At 47.6% G+C, this 26,304-nt stretch overlaps 1 protein-coding gene across 5 annotated transcripts in view; it reads left to right on the plus strand.

Moving 5' to 3' along the window:
- Positions 1 to 26,304, plus strand: part of PRKCQ (protein kinase C theta) — a 549,254-nt gene that overhangs the window by 199,121 nt on the left and 323,829 nt on the right. For all 5 annotated transcript variants that reach the window (XM_085653544.1, XM_085653545.1, XM_085653543.1 and 2 more), the window contains 2 exons: positions 11,979 to 12,099; positions 21,020 to 21,177. In XM_085653544.1, coding sequence (XP_085509670.1) covers positions 11,979 to 12,099; positions 21,020 to 21,177 — 279 coding nt within the window. The remainder of the gene's footprint in view (positions 1 to 11,978; positions 12,100 to 21,019; positions 21,178 to 26,304) is intronic.

Consider the following 26,304-nt stretch of genomic DNA (forward strand, 5'->3'; position numbering starts at 1 on the left):
AAATCGTCATGGACACACACTGAGCTGGAATGTAAATGGGCTAGGAGACAAGGTGAAACGCACTTTAGTCCTACGAAACCTCAAACGCCACTCCCCTGATGTGGTTTTCCTCCAGGAGTCGCACCTGGTCGGTAACACTTGTAAAGCACTAAACAGATAGGGGTATAGGCTAGTGGCCCATTCCGGTTTTACTTCTGGGTACAAGGGAGTGGGCATCATGATCAAAAACTTCTTCCCCTTCTCCATGCAGTCTACGCGCTCCAATGAGTGGGGCAGATACATCGCTCTCACGGGGCAGTGGGAGGGCAACACACTAACCTTAATGTCGGTCTATGTCCCGCCCGGGTTACAGGGCTAAACGTTCACTGATCTGGGTACCCAACTGCTCTCGCTTCCTGAAGGTCTTTTACTGGAGGGAGGAGATTTCACTGCGGTGGCCTCTGGCTCCCTGGATTGTCACCCCCCCCGTGACATAGGCCCCTCGTGTCGCTGGCTTCCTGACTTCCTGGAGGCCCTCGGCCTCTCTGATGTATGGAGGGCGTTTCATCCTAACAGCATTCAACATACCTTTTTCTCAGGGGTGCGTCATAGCTTTTCCCGAATTGAGTACCTCCTTACTCTAGCGTCTCATTTCACCCACATTCAGGAAATAGGGCACGTGGCACAGGGTATGTCCGATAACTCCCCAGTATTTGCCCGGTTGGTCCTGGGAGACATGCGGATGGGAACGGTCACGCCCATCAGCCCTTGGTTCCTGCGCAACCCTGTGGTTCACAAAGAGCTCTTGCTAGCCATAGACCACTACTTTTAGGAAAATCAGGGGTCTGTCGAATCCCCCCATTATTGTGGGAAGCGTTCAAATCGGTATTCAGGGGGAAGGCTCTCTCACTTATTGCTGGAGTCAAGAAAGAAAACCAAAACGTTCTTGAAACCATGGAGGATGAGATCCTCCGGCTGGAGGGGAGTCTCGTTGAGGAAGTGAGTCTAGAAAAAATACACATTTTGAAATTAAAGAGAAACGAATATAAAGGTATTGCCACTGACGGGGCTAGAACTTGGGGGGGGGGGGGAGACGGTAGAGTGTATGAATGGGGGGACAAAGCTACTGGTCTGGCTGAACAGGAAAGAAAGGGCCAATAGGCTTGTCCCAGAGTTGACGGACAATGCAGGTTGAACAATCACAGACCCCTTAAAAATTGTTAGTGAGTTTGCTGCGCGTTACAGCGCTATATATCAATCAAGCTCGTCCTTCCTCGAGGAGGACTCCATGGATCTCCTTCGTGATATCCGCATCCCCGCTCTCTCTGAAGAGGATAAGAGTTTCCTAGAAAGCGACATCATCAATGATGAAATAGCCCAGGCAATCAGAAACCTCCAGTCGGGGAAGGCGCTAGGCCCCAATGGACTGCCGATCGAACTTTATAAACTATGTCCAGATAAAATAGCCCTGCATCTACGAGGCATGTTTGAAGAGAGTAGGTGGGTGGGGTCACTCCCGCCGGACCAGAAACTTGCGTCACTGGTCGTGATACATAAAGAGAGTAAACCTAGAAATAAATGTGCCTCCTACAGACCCATCTCCCTGCTTAATGCAGAACCTAAACTCCTTGCCAAACTCTTGGCCACTCTTTTGGGTGATAAGTTTTCTGGTGCACCCTGATCAATCAGGCTTTATGCCCCACCGAAACACGGCCCTAAATCTGCGAAGGGTGCATGGAGTGTTGGGGAGGGTTGACACCATTAAAGAGGCGGCCTTGATTGTGCCCTTAGATGCCTCTATGGTGTTTGATACCATTGAATGGCCATACCTTCTCGCTGCTCTCACCAAAATGGGGTTTGGCCCGGCTTCACAGCATGGGTTAGACTCCTCTGTAGGAGAGTAGGGTCTGCAATCCTATGATCACCCAGATTTTTTGCTTTTGCTTCATTGGTTTATGACTTTCCCTGGCTGTGGGCCTGCCAATCAGACCCACAGCCTAGCTGTTCTCTCTCGAAATTAACACACATGTACATTAGGTGCATCCACCAATTGGAACTGGGCCGCCTTGTCAGTCCCTGTCTCAGCATACCACAGGTATCCAGGGCATCGGTGTACCCAGGGCCTACCAGGGGCTGCAGCATGTATTATGCCACCCCTGGAATGGCCGCCCAAATCTGACACAACTGGCTGCACGACAGCTGGGGCCACGTGGTGTAATCACCCGTTGCTGTAGGTGTAGTATTCCTACACCTAACCCTAAAATGGACACATGGATTCCTATCAGTCACTCCTATGGCAGGCCTTATCAATCCTGAAGGCAGAGGGCAGGGAATCATGTGGGACGGTGCTCTGGCACGAGCTGAGCCCGTCGACGGTTTGCGGAACCAAGTCCTAATAGCCGTTCCATGGTGACGCGGGCCAACTACTTTTAAATGCATTATAATCCTCGCGGTTATTTCCTAACTTTGGCATCGCATCACCTACACATGTCGAGTAAGGTGTCATACGAATGGGAATACGAACCCCTCACCAGTTCTGGCGACGGGGTTAGCATTCCCCCCTTTTAGAGGGGCACGACATGGAAGTAACCTTGAACCCCGGTTAAAGTTGACTCAAGCCTCAGCATCACAAAATGGATGCTGCCACCAGACACAAGTCTGACCTCCTGCTGCTGGGAGACCTTCCAGCGAGGGGAGCTTGGACAAAGGGTTTCCTGTCGAGGGCGGTGTTAGCACCATCCCAGACAGGGTTTGTGTATCCCAGGTAGGCAGGGCTGAAAGGAAGGTGATTGCAAGTGGCACCCCGGTGCTCACTGTGCATAGCCCGGCTCAAACCAGTTTCGGGGGCACACCAGCCCCTGAGCGGGGGCGAAGCCGGACAAAGGATAGGGGTGTAACCACCCCCCTCCTGGCTCCACCCATAGGTAGAACCTAGACACGGGCCAGCCCCTTTTCTTAGAATAAAGGTAGGAGCGAGTCCCCTTCCCAAATTGGATAATCAGATAATCGGATAACTCTGAATCTTGAACTACTTTCCACAAAAGGAACTCTTGACTATTTCTGAAGACTCTCCCTTGTGGCTAAGGAGTAGCCACCCTGCACCAGCAGGCACCACCTAAGCGCTGCGGTTTGCTGTAAGTCTCTCCTACGGATCAAGACTGCCCAGCTCGACGAGACCCGAGTCCCTGCCATCTCTGACCTTTTACCTACCTCATCAGCCCAGCTGAGAGTCGTAGGTGTGACGAGACCTGCGGGACCGGCCATCTTCAGAACCGGCACGACGCTTATCTAGCACGCCCACCGAGGGACCCTCAAGTGAGTGCACCTAGGGTTTGAGAAGCCCTAACCCTGAGCAGCTCCAGCATCGAAGTCTGCCTCCCCAGCATCCCCGAGATCTGCGTGGGGGCCCTTCCGCTCCTTGCTGTTCACCGCGTTGTTCGACCACTTGCCGTCCAGCTTGTGGCCCTCTTCACGACGCACCACGATTGTTTCATCACTAGTCTGGTTGCTCCAGACTGGCTCTTGCTCCCCTTCAACAGAGGAGTACCACGGACCCTCCTGGCCCACTCCAGACGCCATCTTGACTCCACCACGTGGGCTTGCCACTGCCAAGATCCGCTGCCCCATTCCTGGGCCCAGCATCATCGACAGCAGACACCTTCGTGGGACAGCTCGCCCTCCATCCTGGTCGCCGACGCGCCTCCTGGTCCGAGGAACAGCCGAGTCCGACGTCATCCACTCACCTGGTCGAGGTGACTTCAGCCGGTACCCTCCTGGTACCCACACGATCGCTGGCTAGCGGTTGAGAACTGAGTCCCCTCTGCTTTCAGGTTTCCTTCCTCACCGATCCAGGCTTGGATCTCGCTGAACATCGACACTGGTCGCCTGCCAGCAACTCTTCTTTCAGGCTCCTGAGACTACAACGAGGACTTCCGACATCTTGCCGAACCTTCCACAGCCGCAGCCTCTGGGCTAGGTAACTCGAGCATTTCGGTGCTCCATCGCAGGTTCGCTTTACAAGTGTCCAGTTCCTTTTTCGTTTAGTCCCACTGATCGGATCACTCCGGAATCAGTTAACTTTAGACTTTCTAACTTCTCCCCTTCCACTTGCAGTGTAATGGTTTCGTGCCCTCGGGCATTTGTGTAAATTGTGCAACCAGAAGTATTTTCCTAAGACTTTTGTATTGTGCTTAGCTCCCTGACTCATAAAGAGCCAGGGTAGTCTTGTTATAAATAAATATCCTTTATTTTCATAACAACTTGTGTGGTGTCCTTTCACTTGGTGTTCAAGGGGTATATGTGATGGTAAACAGCTGGCTTAACACGCCCTCTAGAGTTTAGCCTAAGACTGCTCGTATCCACGCTACTAGGATAGCTGGTCTATAAGGTTGACTTACAACCAATCATCAATAAGGGTCGTTTGGAATGATACACAGTGATCACTAGAATAGTGAGCACTACATATCAGGCCAACTTCTCACATTGGTGAGCAGCGGTTGGGATTTGAGCTTGCTGTTGTTTTACCACACACGTATCCTAAGAACATCGAAGTGAAAGATCACATAAGTACCCAGGTACATATAACTTAACTTAGAATACTCCGAGTTCTACTGAACCGGCTGTTGTAGTGTAACAGGGCTTAGCACACCCTGACTACAACTCTTAGCAAGGGATCAGTAGGTAAACACATAGTGTAGGTAGGTGCATCACTTACACCTAACTAGAAAAGCATGTCGGTCCACGGAGAGTCCTCACAGACTCCCTTAGTGGTCAGTGACCCTCCACAGGTCGTGTCACGATATGCAACTCTTAGCTTCAAGGAGATGAGACAACTGTGTGCCTCCAGGAAGCTAAACCAGGGTTCTAACCCTACCATCGCAATTCTGATAGGTCTCTTAGAGGCGTACGATGCTAGGAGGTCCTCTAATACAGGTCCCCCCAGTGCAGATGGGAACATGCCTCCCTTAGAGGGAACCCTCGGTGACCCCGACCTCGACCTCCACACAGAGGAGGAGGACGAGGAGGAGTTATCAGGAGACGAGGCAGACAAAGGTCCAGTGGTAGTCGGCAGGCTTACAAGGACCAACTTAAGCAGGCATGAGAATGGAACTGGGGGAGCCCCGGGCCCACGCTCAAGCAGGCCTAACCTTGGGAACGGACGAGCTAGGTCTCTCTCCAGAGGCTCTGGCAGATCGGTTCATACACATGTCTCTCAGGCATCTTCTCAGAGAGGAATGACGTCCCCTCAGAGAAGGGAGCATGAAGCGAAGATGAGGGAAGTCAATCTGAGGATCGAGCGGGAAGAACTTGCCCTCGCCAAAGAAAGACTTGCCCTGGCCCAAGAGCAGAAGTTAAGTGGGTTAGATCCCACTGGTGGCAGCATTCTCAATAGAGAGAAAGACAGGGGTATAGACACTAGACACCTGAGTAAAATAGTGCCCCCCTTTAAGCAAGGGGACGACATCCACAAGTGGATAACTGCCTTGGAGAGGGCCTGCACTGTCCAGTGCGACCCCCCAAGTCAGTGGGCAGCAATTTGTGGCTTTCCTTTGAAGGTAAAGGAAGGGACAAGCTCCTCACTACTAGAGCTGAGGATGCTAACAACTACCAAGTCCTGAAGAACACACTGATTGATGGGTTCGGCTTAACCACGGAACAGTACCGGGTGCTGTTCCGGGACACCCAGAAAATTCAAATGAGCCCAAAGGCTGAATAGTTTTGTCGACCTCCTAGACGCTTCAGGGAAAGGAATGAAAAGCAAATGTTACTCACCTTAAAAAACCTAGCCGGCAAAGGCATTGAACAAATCTTCAAAAGGCTCCCAGCATCATGAACTACCACGTATCAAAAAGTGTGAGAAGCACTCAACAACAAACTTCTAGCAAAGAAGAATGCGAAATGCGGATGACACAGTTTCAGCCTCTATTCCCATGGAAAAGGTGAACCAATGAGTGACCTCATAGGTCGCATGTGCAGTCTAGGTGTATACAGTGAATTTGACAAGTTCTTGGATGAAGCTGCCAATCATGGAAGAGTGTCAATGAGAGGCCCTCTGGTGGTGCCTTCTAAGAAAAAGCATTGGCATAGCCAATAGATCTTGCCTTTGGGACCTTATAAGTGTTTAGCCATGCAACAGTTGATGTTGTTGCACCAAGGATATTGTGCTGCATAACTAAATACTTATAAAGTAAAAGCGAGACCTATTAACGATGCCAATGTTTTATTTTTTTTATTTTTACTGTATTCCCTTCCCAGGGGACTTGTTCCTTGTGTTGGAGAGAGGGCACACTCCCTTCTGTCTTATGCAACAAACCATGATCAAAAGGTTTATTCATCACCTTACACAAATACTACAACTACAATATAATTGACGCACGTGCCGTGCTGCATACTCATGCACAGTTTATGTATTGCACCCTCCACCTTCTTTGTTACAATTGCCCCTTCTGCAAGAGAACTTGGGTGTTACTTACTCTGGCAGCTTCCACCAAGGGATGCGATGGCACACCCTGGCTTTGGTACCTATTCACAAACGAAAATAAATCATACTAGAACCCTTGACAGTCCATTGTATGCCTACTCTCACCTGTTTGTGGTGTTTAGGTGTGACCGTGGCCACTCCCTCTAATGGAAATAGAAAGCGTTATCCTACCGGGTAACGTCCCCCGATTCCACAGCCAAACTCCCTAAGGAGGTTAATCCAATGTTATTCAGCAAATGCACAATAGGTTGGAATTGCGTAATATTTATTCAAAAAGATAGTTGAGATCAAATTGATATTCCCTCAAAGAATAGTATCAAAGAAATGAGTCAAGTAGTTCAAACCCGATGCATTTCGGACGAAGCCTTCGTCAGGGGTAATTAGATCTGAAAATAATGAAACGGAAAGCCACAAATGTAAAAAAATGCCCACGAGTTAATCTGAGGGTTAGTAGTGATATGCAAAGCAGATCAACACTGTGTACTGAATCCAGGTGAGATAAATCAGTGCGGGAAAATCAGACCAGTTCTGAGTTAACAAACTCGAAGCATGCAAACAAAAACCAAGGGTGAAACAAAAGAGAAAATAACTCTGAGTATTGAGAAAGATATCCTCAGGTGACAAAACTGATTGGGGCTTATGAAAAGCCAAACTCATCTGGTGTGGGTGACTGGAGTGAAATTAGTGCCCTAAGTAGGTCCAAAACAACATTACGCGGTGGTAGTGAACTTAGAGGTGCATATTACTAACGAGCGGGTCGTGAATGGTATATCGATATTGAAGACATGGGCTCAAAGTATAGCAGCAAATAAAGAGCGTCTTACCGCCCTAATGAGAGGGAAGGTGTTTCCCGTATGGTACATTAGAACGAATGCGTGTACGACGTGAATGAGAAAAGAAATAGACTATGTCCAGGAAGTGGAACCCTATGAACCTACCAAATGTGCATTAAGAAGATAAAAATTTAGGTGGTGATACAAACATTTAATTTGAAAGTTAAAAGGGGAAACGAAACAACAGAACAAAAAAAAGACAAGTGCGTGCGCCTCGCGTTCAAAGTGATGAGAGGCAGCAGGGGGAGGGGAGAGAGGAGGGGGCCTGCGCCTGTTTCCCTTGCGGGAGTGTGCAGGGGCACCATATGTTTGCAAGTTAATTACAAACATATGGTGTCAACGCTCGCTCCGGCAAGGGAATCTCCACACGTGCACGTGTTGCCATTGAAGGCAATGGAACCCGTGCACGTTTTTGGCTTTAAAGCTGTGCCGATGACTAAAGGTCTTTTGCCTATGCAGCGCATGCGCACTGCGTAGACGAGACCTAAAAAAGCACCACGCTGGAAGAATTTGAACAAATGACTCAACAACATGATCAAGCTGAAGCTCAAGGCAAGAAAATAGATGCAGAAAAGGCAGAAAAAAAAGAGAGCACACCTTCAGGCTGCACAACTAAGCAAACACCCAACGAAGATGATCCTAGTCAGATAAAATGCTAAAAGCAGTAGCAAAAGCAAACATGAAACAAAAGACAAAGCAGGAATTCTACAACTTCAGCCAGTACTACCCACACCAAGAGACGTACCCCACAATGGGCCAAACGTGTTGTAAACGTGGGAAGGTAAATCATTATCAGCAAATTTGGAATGGTTCAAGAAATAAAGATTGTAGGACATCAAGAGATCATAAACTGTGCGATTCCACAGATGCAGTGCAGGAGTACCAAGGTTCTTGCAGCAGCACTTCTTCATCTTACTCAGGTGAAAGGGATATTTGCGGTAACAGATGAGCAACCCCAGTCCCCAACAAGAAGCATCCCTGCATTACTCTCAAAATCGGAAACCATGTAACTGCATTCATCATAGACAGAGAAGCATCACTAACTAGATCAGAACAGCCAAGTACAAGCAGATGAAACCAAGACTCCACACTACAGAAAACTGCTGTAAAGGTTTAGAATAGAGGTGGGCAAAATGTAAATTATGCTGCCATAATTGGCGTCATTTTGGAAATTTCATATTGTGCTAGTTATGCGAAATTCATGAAATAACACCATGCTTAGTATGCATTATCCGCTGCAACTACTTTTCGCAAAGGGACTGAAACAACAGAACGCAAAAGACTGTTGTTTGGAGTGGTTTTGTTTATATGAATGCTCGCACCAAAATGTAACATATGGCTGCATTGTGCACTAAAATGAAGTGCAAAATTACGGATCTGCATTTTGAGTAATTACTCCCAAATTTGCAAAGTTTTCAAATAATTACGTTAAAGCAAATTACACAAACTTTACACACCCCTAGTCTAGACATGGGTGACCAGCAAGCCAGATGTTCAAAACAACACTAGCATATAAAGACACTCAATAGAAGCACTCACCCATGTCAAGAACAGAGAAAAACAAGCTTAGCTGTCTAATGAGCCTTCTAACAGCTGAACAGCTCAAGTTTGTCTCCATCCTGTACAACACCCAGAGTGAAACAATACCACAACTGTTCACCAGTGTTAAAAATTGGGTTACTGGTGGACTGGCGTGTGAGCCCTGGTCATGCAGCAACTACAGTCCTAGTCAGGTCAGGGTAAGGCCCAAGCAAACCCCAAATTAATCTGTGCTCACTCCCCTGGTAGGTTTGCACAGAACAGTCATGCATAACTTAGAGGCAATGTGCAAAATATTTGTGCAATAGTTCAAACAACAGTGAAAACACCTCCCAAAAAGATCCCACACCAGGTTAGGAAAATAAAGCTTAATTTAATAAATAAAAGAAGACTCAAAATACAAAAATATAATTAGTAGAAATGGAGTTATGAATTTTTAGGTAATAAGCTGCAATGTAGAGCCTAAAAGCATAAAGCATCAACCGTGGCTATCTGGTCGCACTGGACCAGGTAAAAATCATCTTTTCAGGCTGACTGTGTTGTACCGTGGGTTGGATATAGTTCCAGATTAGACCTTCTCAAATTTTGTGCCAAGGGTCTCGTTTGCATTGGAGAGGGTCACAGGAAGCAAGGAGAGCATCGCAAGCAGTCTTCCACATGGGGCGAAGAGCAGGCCCAATGTCACGGACGGGTGGGCTGGAGCTTCACGATAGCGATCTTTCACAGGCGTCGATACTTGCTATGCAAGGAAACAGACTGGTGGTGTATTGTGCTGAATTTCCGTGAGAGCTGCACGGTTCCTGTGGGAACGGGTTGGTTTAAGAGCCCTCTGAGCCACACGAAGGGTCTAGGACCTGATGGACACCACTTGGGGATCAGTAACTCTCTGAAGACAGGTCCAGGATCAGTTAGGGAGCCTTTCATACCCCTGAGGCTCAGATCAGGAGGCCAGCAGACAAGCCCTTTGAGTGACTCTGGGTTCCTTGGTTCAAGAGGGGTTGCAGGTCCAGTTCTTCTTCCTCAGGTAAGAGGCTAGCAGGTCAGCACAACAGGGTAGCAGCTCCTTCAGAGTAGCAGTCGAACAGAGTGGCAGTCCTTGTAGCAGCACAGCAGGTCTTCTTCCCGGTAGAGTATCAACTAGTCCAGAAGTTTACTGCGGTTGTGTCTAAGATCCTTCTTTTATACACAGTTGTGCTTTTGAAGTGGGGAGAAACTTCTAGAGACATGCCTTTGAAGTGCACAGATGCCCTTCCTTCCTGGCCCTGGCTCCAGACTAACAACAGGGGGTATGCAACCCTTTGTGTGGGGAGAGGACACAGCCTATTCAGGTATAAGTGAGGCTGGGCCCAGCTCCTCCTTCCTATTCAGCCAGTGACACCTAAGCTCCCATTGTTTGTGGCTATCTAGGAGGAATACATAAAGCTGAACTGCCAACTATACCCATTCATGCGACTAGAGACACGCTGCAGGCACAAATGGCTATGGTAAGAAAATGGCACCTTTCTAAAAGTGCCATATTCAGAATAGTAATTTACAATCTGACTTTACCATAAATTGGAATTTTAAAATTACAATTCCAAAGACACCAAACATGAACCAATTATCTCTTCCCATTTGGAAATTACACTTATAAAATGTAATAAGGCAACTCCAATGTTATTCTATGGGAGAGGTAGACCTTGCAGGACTGAAAAACTAATTTCAGAGATTTTCACTACCAAGACATTTAAAACTTAAAACTACATGTACTACTTTTTAAATAAATTACACCCTGCCATCAGGGCTGCCCAGAGCCTACTCTAGAGGTGACTTATATGTATTTAAAAGGAAGGTTTGGGCCAGGCAAAAGGTTTATTTTGCCAGGTCGAAATGGCAGTTTAAAACTGCACACACAGGCTCTGAAATGGCAGACCTGAAACATGGTGAAAGGGCTACTTAAGAGGATGGCATAATCAGTCATGCAGGCCCAGCAGTAACATTAAATGCACAAGCCCAGCGCACATGTAGTGCACTTTACTAGGGACTTATAAGTAAATTAAATATGCCAATTGGGTATAAGCTAATGTTACTATATTTTAGGGAAAGCACTCAAGCACTTTAGCACTGGTTAGTAGTGGTAAAGTGCCCAGAGTCCTAAAGCCAACCAAAACGTATTCAGCAAAAAAGTGGAGGAGAAAGGCAAAATGTTTGGGGATGAACCTGCAGAAAGGCCTAGGTTGAAGAACATTTGCACATAAAAGAAATCATAAAACCCGTCCCGCAACATCACAGGAACACTCAGCTGGGTAAGGTATCAGGCTGTGGTGAAGAGGGCTCTACGAGGTCAGATAGCCATTTGATGATGTCACAGTCAAGCTGTTGACTTTTGGCGGAAAAGCTCTGAGCAGTAGAAATTTGAAATTTGCACCCAAGGAAGGCCCCTCACTGGCTGGATACTTTTGTTACCTTTGCCTGGTAAAGATTTCTACATTCCGACTTAATCACATTTCTGTAGGTTGAATTCTTTCAACAGAGCAAGGCTGAAGGCTGTAGTCAAAGAGGGCTCCATAAGGCTGATACCTTTTCCACAAGGTCCAGCTGCATTGTATTTGCTGCTGCTGCAAAAATTCGCTGATTTGCTGCTCCAAGCGGGAGCAACCTGAGTCTTTGGCCCAGTAGCAAAGCATTTTCGTTGGATCAGCTTGGCAGGTTGGTCCTGGTCCTCCGTGGATTCTTAGAGCCAAAATGTTTCTAAGTCTCATGTTTCAGAATATGGCAGGAGGAGTTTACTTTCACATCAGCCAAGGGTCCAGGACCTTGGAGACAGCACATTGGGGCCCGCTCCAGCAGAGGCCCGCCCAGCAGCAGGGTAGGTCCAAATGGGATTAATCAGTTGTAGAAAAAGGCTTTGAGTAGCTTGTTGTGTCCCTGTAGCTTGAACAGGAGGTTCGAGGCAGTTCTGCAGACCACTCATTTTTGCACTTAAGTGAAAAATCCAGTCTATTTCTCATAATAATGTTTTTGCATCTATTTTCTATTTAGTGTAATATCTGTACTCCGTTCATGACATACCAATTCCTTGTGGTTATTCCATGAGTGTGGATGCATGGAGTAGAATGGTAACATTGTTGACACCATGTGTTTCTTTATGTATCTCCTTTAATTAGGCTCGCTGTCTCCGGGATCCAGAGCACATCTACCGAGAAAGACCTGTTGAAATAGGACTGACGAGTACTTCAACAAATGCAACAATGCCCACTTTCCCACTGCCTTCAACAGCCAGAAAAGGTACTTCATGTATAAGAGGAATGAAGAATTCAAAGGCTCAAATATTTTACAATTCTCCATGTGTTCGAGGAGAGACTATTTATTCCATGCACACTAGAGATTAAAATCTAAAAAATAAATCTGAAAAAGTATCAAAGATAAACTCATAAATAAAATCTCTACGAATACTTTCACAGTGGCCATAAACTTCTAAGCTGCACATTACTTGACAATTAACAAACAACATGCTCCCCAGTATTAACCTTGCTCAAAGCATGCGATTGTTCACTGTTTCTGTGAGATTGTTTTGGTGTATTTATATTTTTGTCTCAACCATTTCTAGTGCATGATTTTTCCATGTATTCACTACTCTGTCCATGTATTCATATGTTCTGATAGTGTTGTGAATCCTTTCTCTCATCTTTCTCTCATGGCCTCTTACACTCTGTGTGTTTCTCAGTATGAACTTAACTTTCATACTAGTTGGGACCCGGGCACAAGTCCTTAAAAACAGAAGTGTCAGGACTAACCAAATTAGATAGTATTTAAGTAACATCACTGCCCGTGACATCATGGCATGTGACAATGCACGTGGCATCCCAGGAAGTTTATTGTTATTTTATTTATGTTCGATTAATTAAAATCATTACATGTCTTAAAAAAAAAAAAAAACAAGTATGCTTTAACCCCTTGGCTGCGGCAGGAATTCCGCCGCAGCGCTGGGGTGGGGGGGTTTGGGGGCAGTGCGGTGGCGCTGTGCTCATGACGGTGCCACTCCGTCATGAGTCACGGTTGAGCTGTGCTCATGACGGAGTGGTTCCGTCATGACTCCACCCACTGCGCTAATCGCCCGCACAGGCGGGGAATTAGCGCCGCGTGGGCGGAGCGGCCGCCAACGGCCGCAGCATGACGGAACCACTCCGTCATGAGCACACGGCGCCCGTGGTTCATGACGGCGTGGTTCCGTCATGAGCACGGAACGGGTCAAACTTACACATAAAAGAAAGCGACAGTTAGTGTCACCAGCGCTTTGCTTTTAGGGACATTTGATAGAATGCAATCAAATATATCATAAATAGGAACCTATTGCACTCTAAAAGTAGGTTACAACAAGATGAAAATTAGTTTGCATACAATTAGCGCCTACAATTAGCGCCTTCAAACAAAAGTGGAAAAGTCTTGGAATGTGGAAGGAAGAGGATAAATTGCAGAGTCCTTGCAAATAATATTTCATTAATAGGGTCATATCGCACACTAAAACCAAGTTACAACAGGATAAAAGATAGTTTGAATGTTGTTGGCACCTTTAAGTATACCGGGGCGTTCAGAGTTGTGAGAAGAAAAAAATAAGGTGCAAGGTGCTAGCCAGCCAGGAGCTAGTGTCCGCCTATGGTAGCTTCAGGGAGTAAAAGTCTGATAGAATTAGTAAACTTCCCCAATTTGGCTAGTATGCATGTTGTGTTTTCAGAGAAGCGCAAGTCCGAGACCTCCTTGCAGCTCCTTACGCCTGTAGCCCGAAATATAGGGAGAAACAAGCGGGTTCGCTCATCGGACAGTTTGGGACACCAACACAACAGGTGTAGCCAGGATTCTTTACGATAACTGCATAGCCTTCATGAAAATGCCTCCTCTTTATGTGCCCAGGCAGGATTAAAGTCCGAGATTGCCAAAGCGACGAGCCTCATGGAGAGGATTTTCCTGCGAGCCTGGGCTGAAAGTGTGTGATAAAAGTAGGGCTATGCTTTCCCCAAGGTATAAGATGCATTCAGTGACTCTCTAGTGGGGCTAGCATGAAGTCTTTTGGTGTCCTGTTCACTGTTTTTTTCTAGGCAGAAATGGAATTTCATGGGAGTGCAAGCTGTCTGCCCTGATCTTCAGGCTGCTATTTGCCGTTCCTAACTCCATTTGCCAAGAGGAGCTCTCCTCTTAAAAAGTTGTTTTCATGTGGTGTTTGAAGGAGGACTCTGGGGTTCACAGGAACCTTAGGTAGTACTTTGTTAGGTCTCCATGACACACCAGGTCTGGACTCCCTAGACCCAGCTCCAATCTCAGCCTCGTTCTTCTGGCTTGCCGAGGGGCAAGCAGTACTGCCTTGTACGCCTTGATCTGGGAGTCCATTACAAGCCTACTGAAGGCGCCTGGAAAGGCCACATGGCTGTAGTTGAGGGACAGAATCAATTTTGCTTTCAAGACTGTCAGCATGGGCTCGGCAATTGAACTTTGCAGGCAATGACTTAGGCACTTAAAAGTGTGGGTGACGCATGTAGACTTCGTTCTGAGGTGCCTTAGGTGAGCGGCTGGTTTCCTGTGAAATCACAGGAAACTGCATCAAAACCCATGAACTCACAGGAAGTGACATCACAAGAAGTGACATCAGATCTTAAGATCTCACATGTATGTTTGCAGGCTTACCATGAGTACATCTGAGCGCATTACAACATTTAACAAGTGAGATTTTGCATCGGGGTTGGGCCAAAAAACGGATGCAACCATGATGCAATATCTAAGTCTCAATTTATATATTTCTTTTTTTAAACTCTGCCACAAAGAATTGCTCAACAAGGAGGAAAGTGGCAGTAAATCTTTTCTGCTTAATTGTTTGCAAAGTCTGCATTTTAAAATATATTATGGGGGGGAAAGCACATGCTGCAGAGATCTTCGAGTAAATCTCAGGGAATAATAAAAAAAATGGTAAGATAACTCAGGAGATTAACACATTTGCTGGAGAGATTTGTGTTTTGTCTTTTCCACTTTTTGAATAAAAGTAGCATAGAGGGTTAATGTATCTCCTGCCACGCACATCATGTAACATGCAGATGACAGATTTTTAATTTGTCTATGTAAGTAAGTTGGTCAAATTTTTTAGCACAGAGTTCCTTTTGTTACTTGCAGTTCATAAAGTAAAATCCTTGTGATATAGCACAGTGAGCTATGAAGGACGTGTGTCAGAGTGTCCAATACCTTGTACGCCTCACTGGCAGGGCCACTGGATTTATATGATTCTGCAGCCGCTGCATTTTCCACATAATTATAGATTTTTCTTATTTTCCACATGATCCATCATATGCTGCACAATTTGCAGATTTTAACAAAAAAATTGCTTCTAACTCAAACGGATCAAAAGTTGCTAAAAATGTTGTGATTTGTTCTGCTGTGCAGTGGAAAGCACTGCACAAAGGTTGATTGTTCACCTTTCATTTGCATATTGCTGTATTTGGGTGTTAAAATAGTACTGCTAAGGTGAAACCTTTGTCTGGACAGTGTTAAAATGTGTAAATGTGCCAAATAATGATCTGGTACTATCACAAAATGTGCTGCATTATGCCGCATGTTAGATATTGGGGTTCTGGTTGTCCATGCAGGAACCACAATCCTAGTCAGGGTAAGTCACAAACATACCCTAAATTAACCTCTGGTCACCCTCTGGTAGCTTGGGGCAGAGCAGTTAAGCTTAACTTTAGAGGCAATGTGTAAAGTATTTGTGCAACACTTCAAACAGTAAAACAGTGAAAACACCAGACAAAAAGATACCATACCTGGTTAGAAAAATAGAGTTTAAATTAATAAATAAAACAAGACCAAAACAACAACAATCTAATTAATAAGTCCGGAGTTATGAATTTTTGAAGAATGAACTGTAAAATAGTGCTCAAAAGCAAAAAGCGTGGACTTTGGATATCTGGTCGAGCGGAACCGGGAGAAAGTCAAAGGTTTAAGCCGACCATAATGGAGTGCGGGTCGGCTGCAGCGACCAGTTTTGACCCACTGACCAAAGCATCGATGTTGAAGATCCTGTCAACAAGGAGGATGTGGAATGCAGCTAAAGCGATACAGTGATGTCGAAGCGATATGTTGATCCTCACAGTGGCGGCGATGCACAGGTCCTGATCCGTGCAGCAGCTGCAATGCGTCGGCTCCAATGAGAGTAGGGCCTGTGATGCGGAGTTCTCGGCATCGTCATTAAGGCTGCCGTCGATGGAGATGCAAAGACCTCAAGCCGGGGTGAGCGTTGCGCAATGGTGGTTCTGAAGGTGTTGCGTCGGCGTTGATTCTCGCAGAAGAGGTGATGTGCTGGTTCTGGTCAAGCAACAGGGGCGATGTGCCAGTTCCGATCCATGCTACGGTGCCAGTGTGCCAGTTCGAGATTCGATATGTGGGTTTGGATGAAGCAAGCTCCGTAGGCCCACTTTCAAGGGTCCAGGACTGGGATGGTACAACTTGGCAGCGCAGACTTACAGATGGCAGCGACCAGGTGCAGAAGCAGAATAGTTGGAAGTTTTTTATGTCCCTGGGACTTCAGATCAGTAGGAGCCAGCCAACTATTCCTTTGAGTCATTCTGGGTTCTGGGGGTCAAGAGATGCTGGTCCAGTACTTTTCACCAAGACAAGGAGGGCAGCAGGTCAGCACAACAAGAAAGCAGTTCTTCCAGAACAGCAGTCCGGCAGAGTGATAGTTCTTTAGCAGCACAGCAGTCCTTCTCTCTGGTGGAATATCCACAGGTCCAGAAGTGTACTGAAGTGGTAGGGCCTGAGGTCCAGTTCTTATACCCAGAGGTGCCTTTGAAGTGGGGTCGACTTCAAAGAAGGGTCTTTATAGTGCACTGAGGTCCTCCCTTCCTGCCCTGGCTCCAGACTCACCACAGGGGGTATGCAGCCCTTTTGTGTGGAGACAGGACACAGCCTATTCAGGCATAAGTGTGAGGCTGTGTCTAGTTCCTCCCTCCCATCCTGCTAGGATGGCCCGTCAAGGCCCCTCAAGTCACACCAGAGCTCCCATTGTGTATTCCTCCTAGACAGCCACACGCAAAGACCAGCTTTCACACAACCCAGACATGCAATCATAGACAGACTGCAGGCACACAGGGCTGAGAGCAGGAAAAGGCCACATTTCTAAAAGTGGCATTTTCAAAATTGTAATGATAAATTCGACTTTGCCATTAAAGGGGATTTATCATTACAATTCCATAAGTACCAAACATGACAGATCACCTCCTCTCAATTACGGCTTAACAAATGTAATAAGGAGTCCCCAATGTTATCCTATGGGAGGGGTAGGAATCTCAATAGTAAAAAACTAATTTGGGAGTTTTTCACTACCAGGACATGTAAAACTAAAAAGTTCATGTCCTACCTTTTACTTACACAGCACCCTGCCCTATGGGCTACCTAGGGCCAATGTTAGGGGTTACTTATATGTAATAAAAGGGGAGTTTAAAGCTTGGCAAGTGGTTTTAAATGCCAAGTCGACATGGCAGTGTGACACTGCATTCAGGCTGCCATAGCAAGTCTGGGACATGTTTTAAAGTGCTACCTAAGTGGGTGGCACAATAAGTGCTGCAGGCCCATTGGTAGTATTTAATTTACAGGCCCTAGGTAAATGCTTTACCACTCTACAAGGGACATACAAGTAAATTAAATATGCAAATCGGTATATAATCCCCAAACCATGTTTAAGGGAGTGAGCACAAACGACTTTAGCACTGGTTAGCAGTGGTAAAGTGCATAGAGCCCTAAGACCAATAAAAACGATATCAGCAAAATTAAAGGCAAGCTGACAAAACGCTTGGCGGAAGGCTGCCCTAAGACTGACAGGTCTGACCCCATTACCTGATGGGATAGAGTGAAGTACCTCCTTGTGGTCACGAACTGGCCACCCCTCACTAGATGTCAGACCACTGCATGGTGATTTCTCAGCATACAAGGACCCTTGGTGTCAGCGGAAGTACCTCCTCTGCTAATCTATTGGGATGCTCATCTTTTAAATAGAAAGCAACTTTGCGATGTGCACATAGATTAGTGATGTTATGAATATATATATAGATAGGTCAGTCACCCCATGGATGAAGATAGTGATGATATTTCTATGTAGTGCGAAACGAGACCTTGTACATCATGTTCAGGGCGTTGTGATAATGTTGTGCGAAGCTACATGTAAAAACAAGTTTCGTTTCAGAGAAACTAATCCAACATTGTCATGTGTGCAAATGTGTGCAAAAGGTCACAGCTGGAAATGTTATTTGTGAGGACAATGTAAGAAATAAGCTGCTTCGCTACATGGGCCTAGCTCGGGAATATAACACAACTTTGCTGCCTTCACGTTGTTATGTTATTGTAATTGTATTTGCATATATATAGCACTTACTACCCCTGGCCAGGCCTCAAAGCGATTTTCAGGCAAGTAGCACACTACTCCAGAACCCAAAAAGTATTAGTGGTGAATTAGTTTAGGGGAAAATGAAATTATTTTGAGCGGTGGACCGGTGAGCTTGGTATTTTGATTGAAAAAGGATCGTGGAAGGATAGAAGAGGGAAGGGTTTGCATTTATAAAGCGCTTACTACCCCTGATGAGGTGTAGAAGCATTTTCCAGCAAGTAGCACGCTACTCCAGAACCCAAAAAGGATTAGTAGTGAATTAGTATAGGGAAATATGAAATTAATTTGAGTGATGGACATGTGAGTCTCTCATTTGGATTGAAAAAGGATAGTGGAGGGATAGAAGAAGGTTTGCATTTATAAATCGCTTGTTACCCCTTATGAGGCATCGAAGTGCTTTTTGGCGAGTAGCACACTACTCCAGGACCCAAAAAACAGAATTAGTGGTGAATTAGTAAAGGGAAATATGTTATGTTGTGGTATGGTATGTTATGGTATTTTATGTTACGTAATGTGAATTTGTTGAGCACGCCTACTCACCAGGGCTGGACTGGGAACGCAAGCTGATCCTGACAATTGAGTTGTACCGGCCGCACAGGGGGGAGGCAGCTGCTTTTGTTACGGGGGGTGATATTGCAGCTATGCGACAAAATCTGCCCCCTGTAACAAAACCGGCTCCCACAGGGGTCCAAAGACAGCCCCCAGCCTGGCAGTCCATCAGGGAAATGCCTAGTGCCCACTACGGCCAGTCTGGCCCTGCCACTCACCCATGAAGGTATCCAGGTTTTGAGCAGGGCAAGGCTGAGGGGAGAGGAGGAGATCATGCCTGTTTCATCTGGAAGAGCCATGTCTTGAGGTTCCTTCGGAAGTCAATGAGGGAGAGGGAGGTTCTGAGGTGTTTCGGTAGGTCATTCCAGTTCTTGGCTGCAAGGTATGAGGAGTGTCCTCCGCTTCTGGTCTTGCTGCTCTGAACTAAAGCAGGCAATGCACAGGCACTGATGAATGTGTCCCAGTGTCTGAAAGTTACACTGGGATGAGTTCAGCATATTTCAATGGGGCCCAGCTTCTTGGCAAGGTAGATGGCGTCCACCCTCTGAAAAAAGTGGGTGGATGCCATCTATCACCTGTGCCCTGGTTGGGACTCGTTCAAGTGTTTTTAGCAACTTGAATGGTGCATCCTGGGGCACCCTCCTGGCATTGCTCTGGTCAGCCAACAGTCATGTTTTTAAACCTCACAACCAATGCACTATATAAAAGGAAAAGGATATCTGAATCTCTAATTTCTATGGCTGAATTTAAGGTGGTGCTATGAATCCACGCACAAACACATAAAATATGAATACAAATTCAACGCTGAAAAATACACACAGAGTCATAAACATAAGCCTAGTAGTTAATAACGCTAAAGGGACCTTGTTGAATTGTAGTTGACTGACCTCCTGTTCACAGCACAGTGTCACAACAGCTGAGAAGCCTTCTGCCTCCAGTCTCCACCGTGCAGTACCCGCAGGGCCGGACTGGGTACCACAACCGGCCCTGGCAAAGTGCTCGGCTGGCCCCCCCACCCCAGGGGGGGGTGCCGCCGAGCTCTTTGCCAGGGCCGGTTTTCGGCCGATTTTGTCACAGGCCCGATTTGCTGCAAAATCGACCCTGTACCAAAAACGGCCCCCAGGAGCCCAAAAACGGCCCCCACCCATGCGGCGCACCAGGGGATTGCCCGGTGCCCGCTATGGCCAGTCCGGCCCTGAGTGCCCGGGACCAAGACCTGATGCTCAAAATTGCACCCAAGTTCGCTGAGCCCGGGAGAGTCATTGGAGTGCAACTTGGTTGCCCAGAAGCCGAGTTATTGCCCAGGGAAGAATTTGGCTGTGACCGTGATATCAGGCGACTGGTAGCCCAGTGGCGATTGGACGTCTACCAGCACTGGGAGGACTTCCAGGGATGTCAACCATGTGACCTGAACCTCCTCACCACCTTCATGGGTTGAGGAGTAGGCACAGGAAGACCCCTGTCAAATGCATCGTGTCCACAGCTTCCATGAGCAACTTCAGCATTCCTTTCATCAGGACCACTTCCATAGGAAGGCATTGTAATGAATAAAGTGCCTGGAACTGACTGAATACTGCATCATTTGTTGACCTCACTGTTTCTGAGGACCTTTCCCCCCCCCCCATCCCCATTTACTGGCACCCTACTGGAGTTGGTCACTTAAAATGAATCTAAGGGACCGCAATACAAATAGCCCAACTTTTTGGTGAAAATGTTTGTGTCAAATACATAGAATTTGCCAATGCCTGTTTGCGGCTGAGTGAAATGCTTTGATTTACTATACTTTGTAAATTCTCTATCTCCACAACCCTCCTGTGGATCTTTCCATTGTGATGTCTAAGAATACATAAAAATACAGTCTATTTGTTTTAATTGGTGTCTGATTTCTTGGTTGTCTTTTCAATTTCTTCCTCAATTGTTTTGGTGCTGTTTAAAAGCTTTACACTTGTTCCTTTATGTAAGACTTGCTGCTCAGAGCCACAGTTACCCAGTGATGAGCTTAAGGTTTGACAAACGAAACCAACCAGTCCTAAAGGGGTTGGTAAGTGTATTACCCAGTGAGGTCACACAACCACACCATATAATGAACCAAATTTCCTCCCACAAAGGAAAAAACTTGGGTTTAATTAAAATCTCAGTCATGAACATATGAACCCTGATAGCTATGGAACTTGCTTTACCCTGTAGAATTCAATTATGTGTACAACATAATTTTTTACATTTCACATTAATTTGCAGAACCTCAAGGGATATACTGGGAATCAATCAGAGAAGAGCCGGAGAAACTTGAGTCTGTCACAGAGTGTGACTCCAGGACACCAGACTATGAAACGGTCAGAATGACAATCGAGGACTTTGTGTTGCATAAACTGTTGGGCAAAGGAAGTTTCGGCAAGGTAAGTTTGAATGGTTTCTTGCAATATGAAAAGAGTAATATAATGAATTTCTTTTCATGTAGTGCTGAAACATTGTTTTAAGAGCTTCAAGATCAGATGTTAACTATTACCCAATTCGTAGGTACTCATTTCAGGTAAGGATGAAAATGTGCATCTGCTCAGTTGTAATAGGACCCAGTGATCAGTAAATTATTTGAGATCTATCCTCTGGATTGAATTAACCTGATAGATTTTCTTATCAGTATACTCCCAGTCACAGACATTCTTTATGTTTAGCTTCCATCAAGCACTGTTATTAATATTCGTGACCACCACTATTCAAAGGGTCTTTCTGAAAGCCTTTTGAAATTATAGCAAATAGCACTATGAAAATGAGAAATCTGTGTTTTGGCCCTCATGCAAGAGTCTTTATAGGTCAGAAATCTCACGTTTATCCAATAGGAGTAGGGCAGTATCACAAAAAAATGTGGACCACTGTAATTTGTTGTAAAGTATCTGTCCCCTCAGTACTGTAATTTATTTGCACCAGATGCCACGATTGTCCTAATATCGCACTAAATCAATCTTAGCTTCCTTAATATGGGCACCCTGAGATAGGCCTGACTGTTCAATTTCATTCACTCAAGATGCTTTTATGCCAACAGTACTGTGAGAACAATATCTCCCACTGTAATCTCACTCTACTGGTTTCTGGTGAATTAATTCCTTAAGTCAGGAACTCTAGTTGTCAGGGTTTGAATGGTCAGCTTCAGCGGTGATCTTTCGCCAGCATGTTCTTTGGGGTCAGTAGAGTAAAGTTACAAATAACCCCTTTTCTGTGACTGAAGAACCCACTCTAAAACAATTAAATGACCATGTATGCATATAATTAACAAAGTACGTTAATTGAAAAGTGGGGAGGGCATATAAGAGGAACAGTAGTACGAAAGGTTTAAAAAACAACAGTGAACAAAAAGACGGCATCACATTTCGACCAGGAGGTCATCCTCACCCCCTAACAGTAGTTCTTTGTTTGTTTCACCCTTTCAAAGTGCCACAGCCCATGATGTTCAAAGTATCCTGACACAGTGCATTCTGGGAGTTGAATTTCATCAATTCATACCATACCAAATATAATCAAAGTAATCCTTGGTTATTGACTCCGAGCTCAGGGGTTGTGAAAAAACAGGTCTCAGCATGTTGGTCCAGCACAAAAAACATTGCTAAGCAAATAAGAAGTCCATTCCAGCAATTTTCTTTTTTTTCCCATATAGTGTTTTTTTGGGTTCCTTGAACAATTCTCAATTCTTATAGCGTTTATTATACCTCCTCCACCCTTCCGGGCTACAGAATCCGCCGCAATAGTCGTCGTTTTTATCGATGAAAACAGAAAATAAAAGGATATGAACGTAGTGTTGCTGAACCGTTAATTTAAAATCAAAAACAACCATAATAAAACATTCCTAGGCAGCAAAGGAGCTTAAAGCCAAAGACACCGTTCAATCAATCAATCAATCAAACATTTGTAGAGCGCACTACATACCTGTGAGGGTCTCAAGGCGCTGGGAGGGGGCCGCTACTGATCAAACAGCCAGGTCTTTAGTAGCCTCCTGAAGGTCAGCAGGTCTTGGATCTGTCGTAGGCCCAGTGGGAGGGCGTTCCAGGTCTTGGCGGCGAGGTGGGAGAAGGATCTCCCGCCGGTGGTTGTTCTTCGAATGCGCGGGATGGTGGTGAGTGCGAGGGCGGCAGAGCGGAGCTGGCGGTTGGGGATGTAGAAGGAAAGTCATCTTTTGAGGTAGGCTGGGCCGGTCTTGTGGAGTGCCTTGTGTGCCTGGATGAGGAGCTTGAAGGATATCCTCTTGTTGACGGGCAGCCAGTGCAGGTTTCTCAGGTGGGGGTGATGTGGCTGTGTCGTGGTACGTCGAGGATCAGTCGTGCAGAGGCGTTTTGGATGCGTTGCAGTCGTTTGATGAGCTTGGTCGGGGCTCCCGCGAAGAAGGCGTTTCCATAGTCTAGTCTGCTGCTGACGAGGGCCTGGGTGACTGTTCTTCTTGTATCTGTCGGGATCCACCTGTAGATCTTGCGGAGCATGCGGAGGGTGTTGAAGCAGGAGGAGGAGACGGTATTGACTTGCTTGGTGATGGAGAGCGTTGAGTTGAGGATGATTCCCAGGTTGCGTGCGTGGTCGGTGGGTGTCGGGGCTGCCCCCAGTGCCGTCGCCCACCAGGAGTCGTCCCAGGCTGAAGGGCTGGAGCCGAGCATGAGGACCTCCGTTTTGTCTGTGTTCAGCTTCAGTCGGCTGATCTTCATCCAGTCAGCGACCGGCTTCATTTCTTCGTGGAGGTTGGCTTTGGCAGTGATGGGGTCCTTGGTGAGGGAGAGGATCAGTTGAGTGTCATCGGCATAGGAGATCATGTTAAGGTCGTGCTGTCAGGCGATGTGTGTGAGCGGGGCCATGTAAATGTTGAACAGTGTCGGGCTGAGGGAGGATCCCTGGGGTACGCCGCAGATGATCTCGGAGGCTTCGGATCAGAATGGGGAAGGCGGACGCTCTGGGTTCTGCCGGAGAGGAAGGAGGTGGTCCATTCCAGGGCTTTGTCTCGGATCCCTACGGCGTGGAGGCATGTACGTAGTGTGCGGTGGCAGACGGTGTCGAAGGCGGCGGAGAGGTCCAGGAGGATGAGGGCTGCGATCTCACCATTGTCCAGCAGGGTCCTGATGTCATCAGTGGCGGCGATGAGGGCGGTCTCGGTGCTGTGGTTGCTGCGGAACCCTGACTGGGAAGGGTCCAGGATTCTGTTTTCTTTGAGGTATTGGGTTAGCTGTCTGTTGACGATCTTCTCGATGACCTTGGCCGGGAACGGTAGCAGAGAGATGGGCCTGAAGTTCTTGAGGTCTCTAGGGTCTGCCTTGGGTTTTTTGAGTAGGGTGTTGATCTCGGCATGTTTCCAGCTCTCTGGGAAGGTCGTGGTCTTGAGGGAGAGATTGATGACGTTGCGCAGGTGGGGTGCGATGGAGCTGCTGGCTTTGTTGAAGATGTGGTGCGGGAATGGGTCTGATGGGGAGCCGGAGTGGATTGTGCTCACGGTCTTGATGGTGTCATCGATGCTCACGCTGGTCCAGGCTAGCAGGGGGTCGTGGTCGATGGTGTGTGAAGAGTCTGTTGTGTTGCTGTCTGGGTGTTGAAGCTGTCGTGGATGTCTACTATCTTGCGGTGGAAGAAAGTGGCGAGGGAGTCGCACAGGGCTTGCGACGGCGGGATGCCGTTGGTGTTGGAGCTGGGGTTGGAGAGTTCTTTCACGATATTGAAGAGCTCCTTGCTATTGTGTGCGTTGTTGTCGAGGCAGTCTTTGAAGGAGATCCTCTTGGCAGTCCTGATGAGGTGATGGTGGTTGCGAGTGGTGTCCTTGTGGGCTGCGTGGCTGTCCGGAGTCTGTTCGCTGTTCCATTTCTTCTCTAGTTTCCGGCATGCTCGCTTGGAGGCTAGGAGTTCTGGGGTGAACCAGCTGGCCCTCTTGGTGGTGTCTCTGTGGTGGGGTTTCTTCAGCGGGCGAGGGTATTGGCGCAGTCATCGATCCAGCGTCTGAGGCTGTGGGCAGTGTCGTCGGTGTTGGAGGGTTCGGTGGGTGGGCTGAGAGCGAGGTTTGCGTGTAGTTGGTCTTCGGTGATTTTTCTCCAGCAGTGGCGAGGGATCTGTTGGGTGTGGTGGTGTGTGGTGGGTTTCTGGAAGGGGAAGTGGATGCAGTGGTGGTCGGTCCAGAGGAGTTCGGTGGTGTGGCTGAAGGAGACGTGGGGGCTTGCGGAGAAGATGGGGTCAAGCGTGTGGCCATCGGAGTGGGTAGACGTTGTGGCGAGTTGCCTCAGTCCGAGGTTGGCGAGGTTATCGATCAGGGTTGTCGAGTTGCTGTTGTTGTTGTTCTCAAGGTGAAAGTTCAGGTCTCCGAGGAGGATGTAGTCGGTGGAGGTCAGGGCGTGCGTGCTGATGAAGTCGGCGATGGAGTCGCTGAACTGGGGCCGGGTCTGGGGGGTCTGTAGACAAGGGTGCCTCTGAGGGTGGAGTTGGGGTCTGTGTGGATCTGGAAATGCATGTGTTCGGTGGTGCTGAGAGTGTCGTCGGTGCTGGTCGAGACCCTGATGCTGTTCTTGTGGACGATGGCGATTCCTCCTCCGACTCCCTTGGTGCAGTCTCTGTGGGTGATCTTGTAGCCGTCTGGGATGGCTATGGCGATGTTGGGTGCGGAGGAATCGTTCATCCAGATCTCTGTCAGGAAGGCGACGTCCGGGGATGATGTGTCGAGCAGGTCCCAGAGCTCGACGGCGTGTTTGCGTACGGAGCGGATGTTCAGTAGGATGCATCGGAGGTGGTTGAGGTCTTTCTTGGCGGGTTGTTCGGCGGCTCTGAGGCTGGTGTAGCTGCAGTTCCGGCAGGTGAAGGGACCATGTGTGCGTTTCGGGGCGGCCTTGAAGCAGGTGTGGGTCCATCCGGGGTTGAGAGCGTGGAGTGTGTTGGCATCGTAGTGGTGGTTGTCGTCATGGCGGGTGCGGGGACCAGGGGTTCTGGCACTGGGCGCGGTCCAGGCGCGGACGGGCGCTGACGGGCTTGTCTTAGGCACGCCTTCGGCGCGTCCGCTGCGCAGCCGCGTAGCGGCCGCCATATATGGGGATGTGGGAGGGAGGAGCAGCTGGGAGGCGGTGGCAGAGGCAGGGGCAGCGAATGGGCAGTGAGGGGGCGGGGCCACAGGGGACGCAGCGGCAGGAACGGGAGCGGCGAGGTCACCGAAGGCAACGGGGCACAATCATTGGCAGCGAGAGGGAACAGAAGGCAAAAGAGGGCACAAATCAGGGGCAGCGAGGGGGAACAGAAGGCAAAAGAGGGCACAAATCAGGGGCACCTAGGGGAACAGAAGGCAAGCAAAACGGGCACAAATCAGGGGCAGCGAGGGGGAACAGAAGGCAAGAGGGCACAGAATGAAGGGGCAACGAGGGGAACAGAAGGCAAGCAAAACGAGCACAAATCAGGGGCAGCGAGGGGGAACAGAAGGCAAGAGGGCACAGAATGAAGGGGCAACGAGGGGAACAGAAGGCAAGCAAAACGGGCACAGATAAGAATGCAGGCACAGGGGGGAGACAGGTAACAGCGGTCAAAGA

The sequence above is a fragment of the Triturus cristatus genome, chromosome 4_1, assembly GCF_964204655.1.
Source record: "Triturus cristatus chromosome 4_1, aTriCri1.1, whole genome shotgun sequence".
In the NCBI taxonomy this organism is placed as follows: domain Eukaryota; kingdom Metazoa; phylum Chordata; class Amphibia; order Caudata; family Salamandridae; genus Triturus; species Triturus cristatus.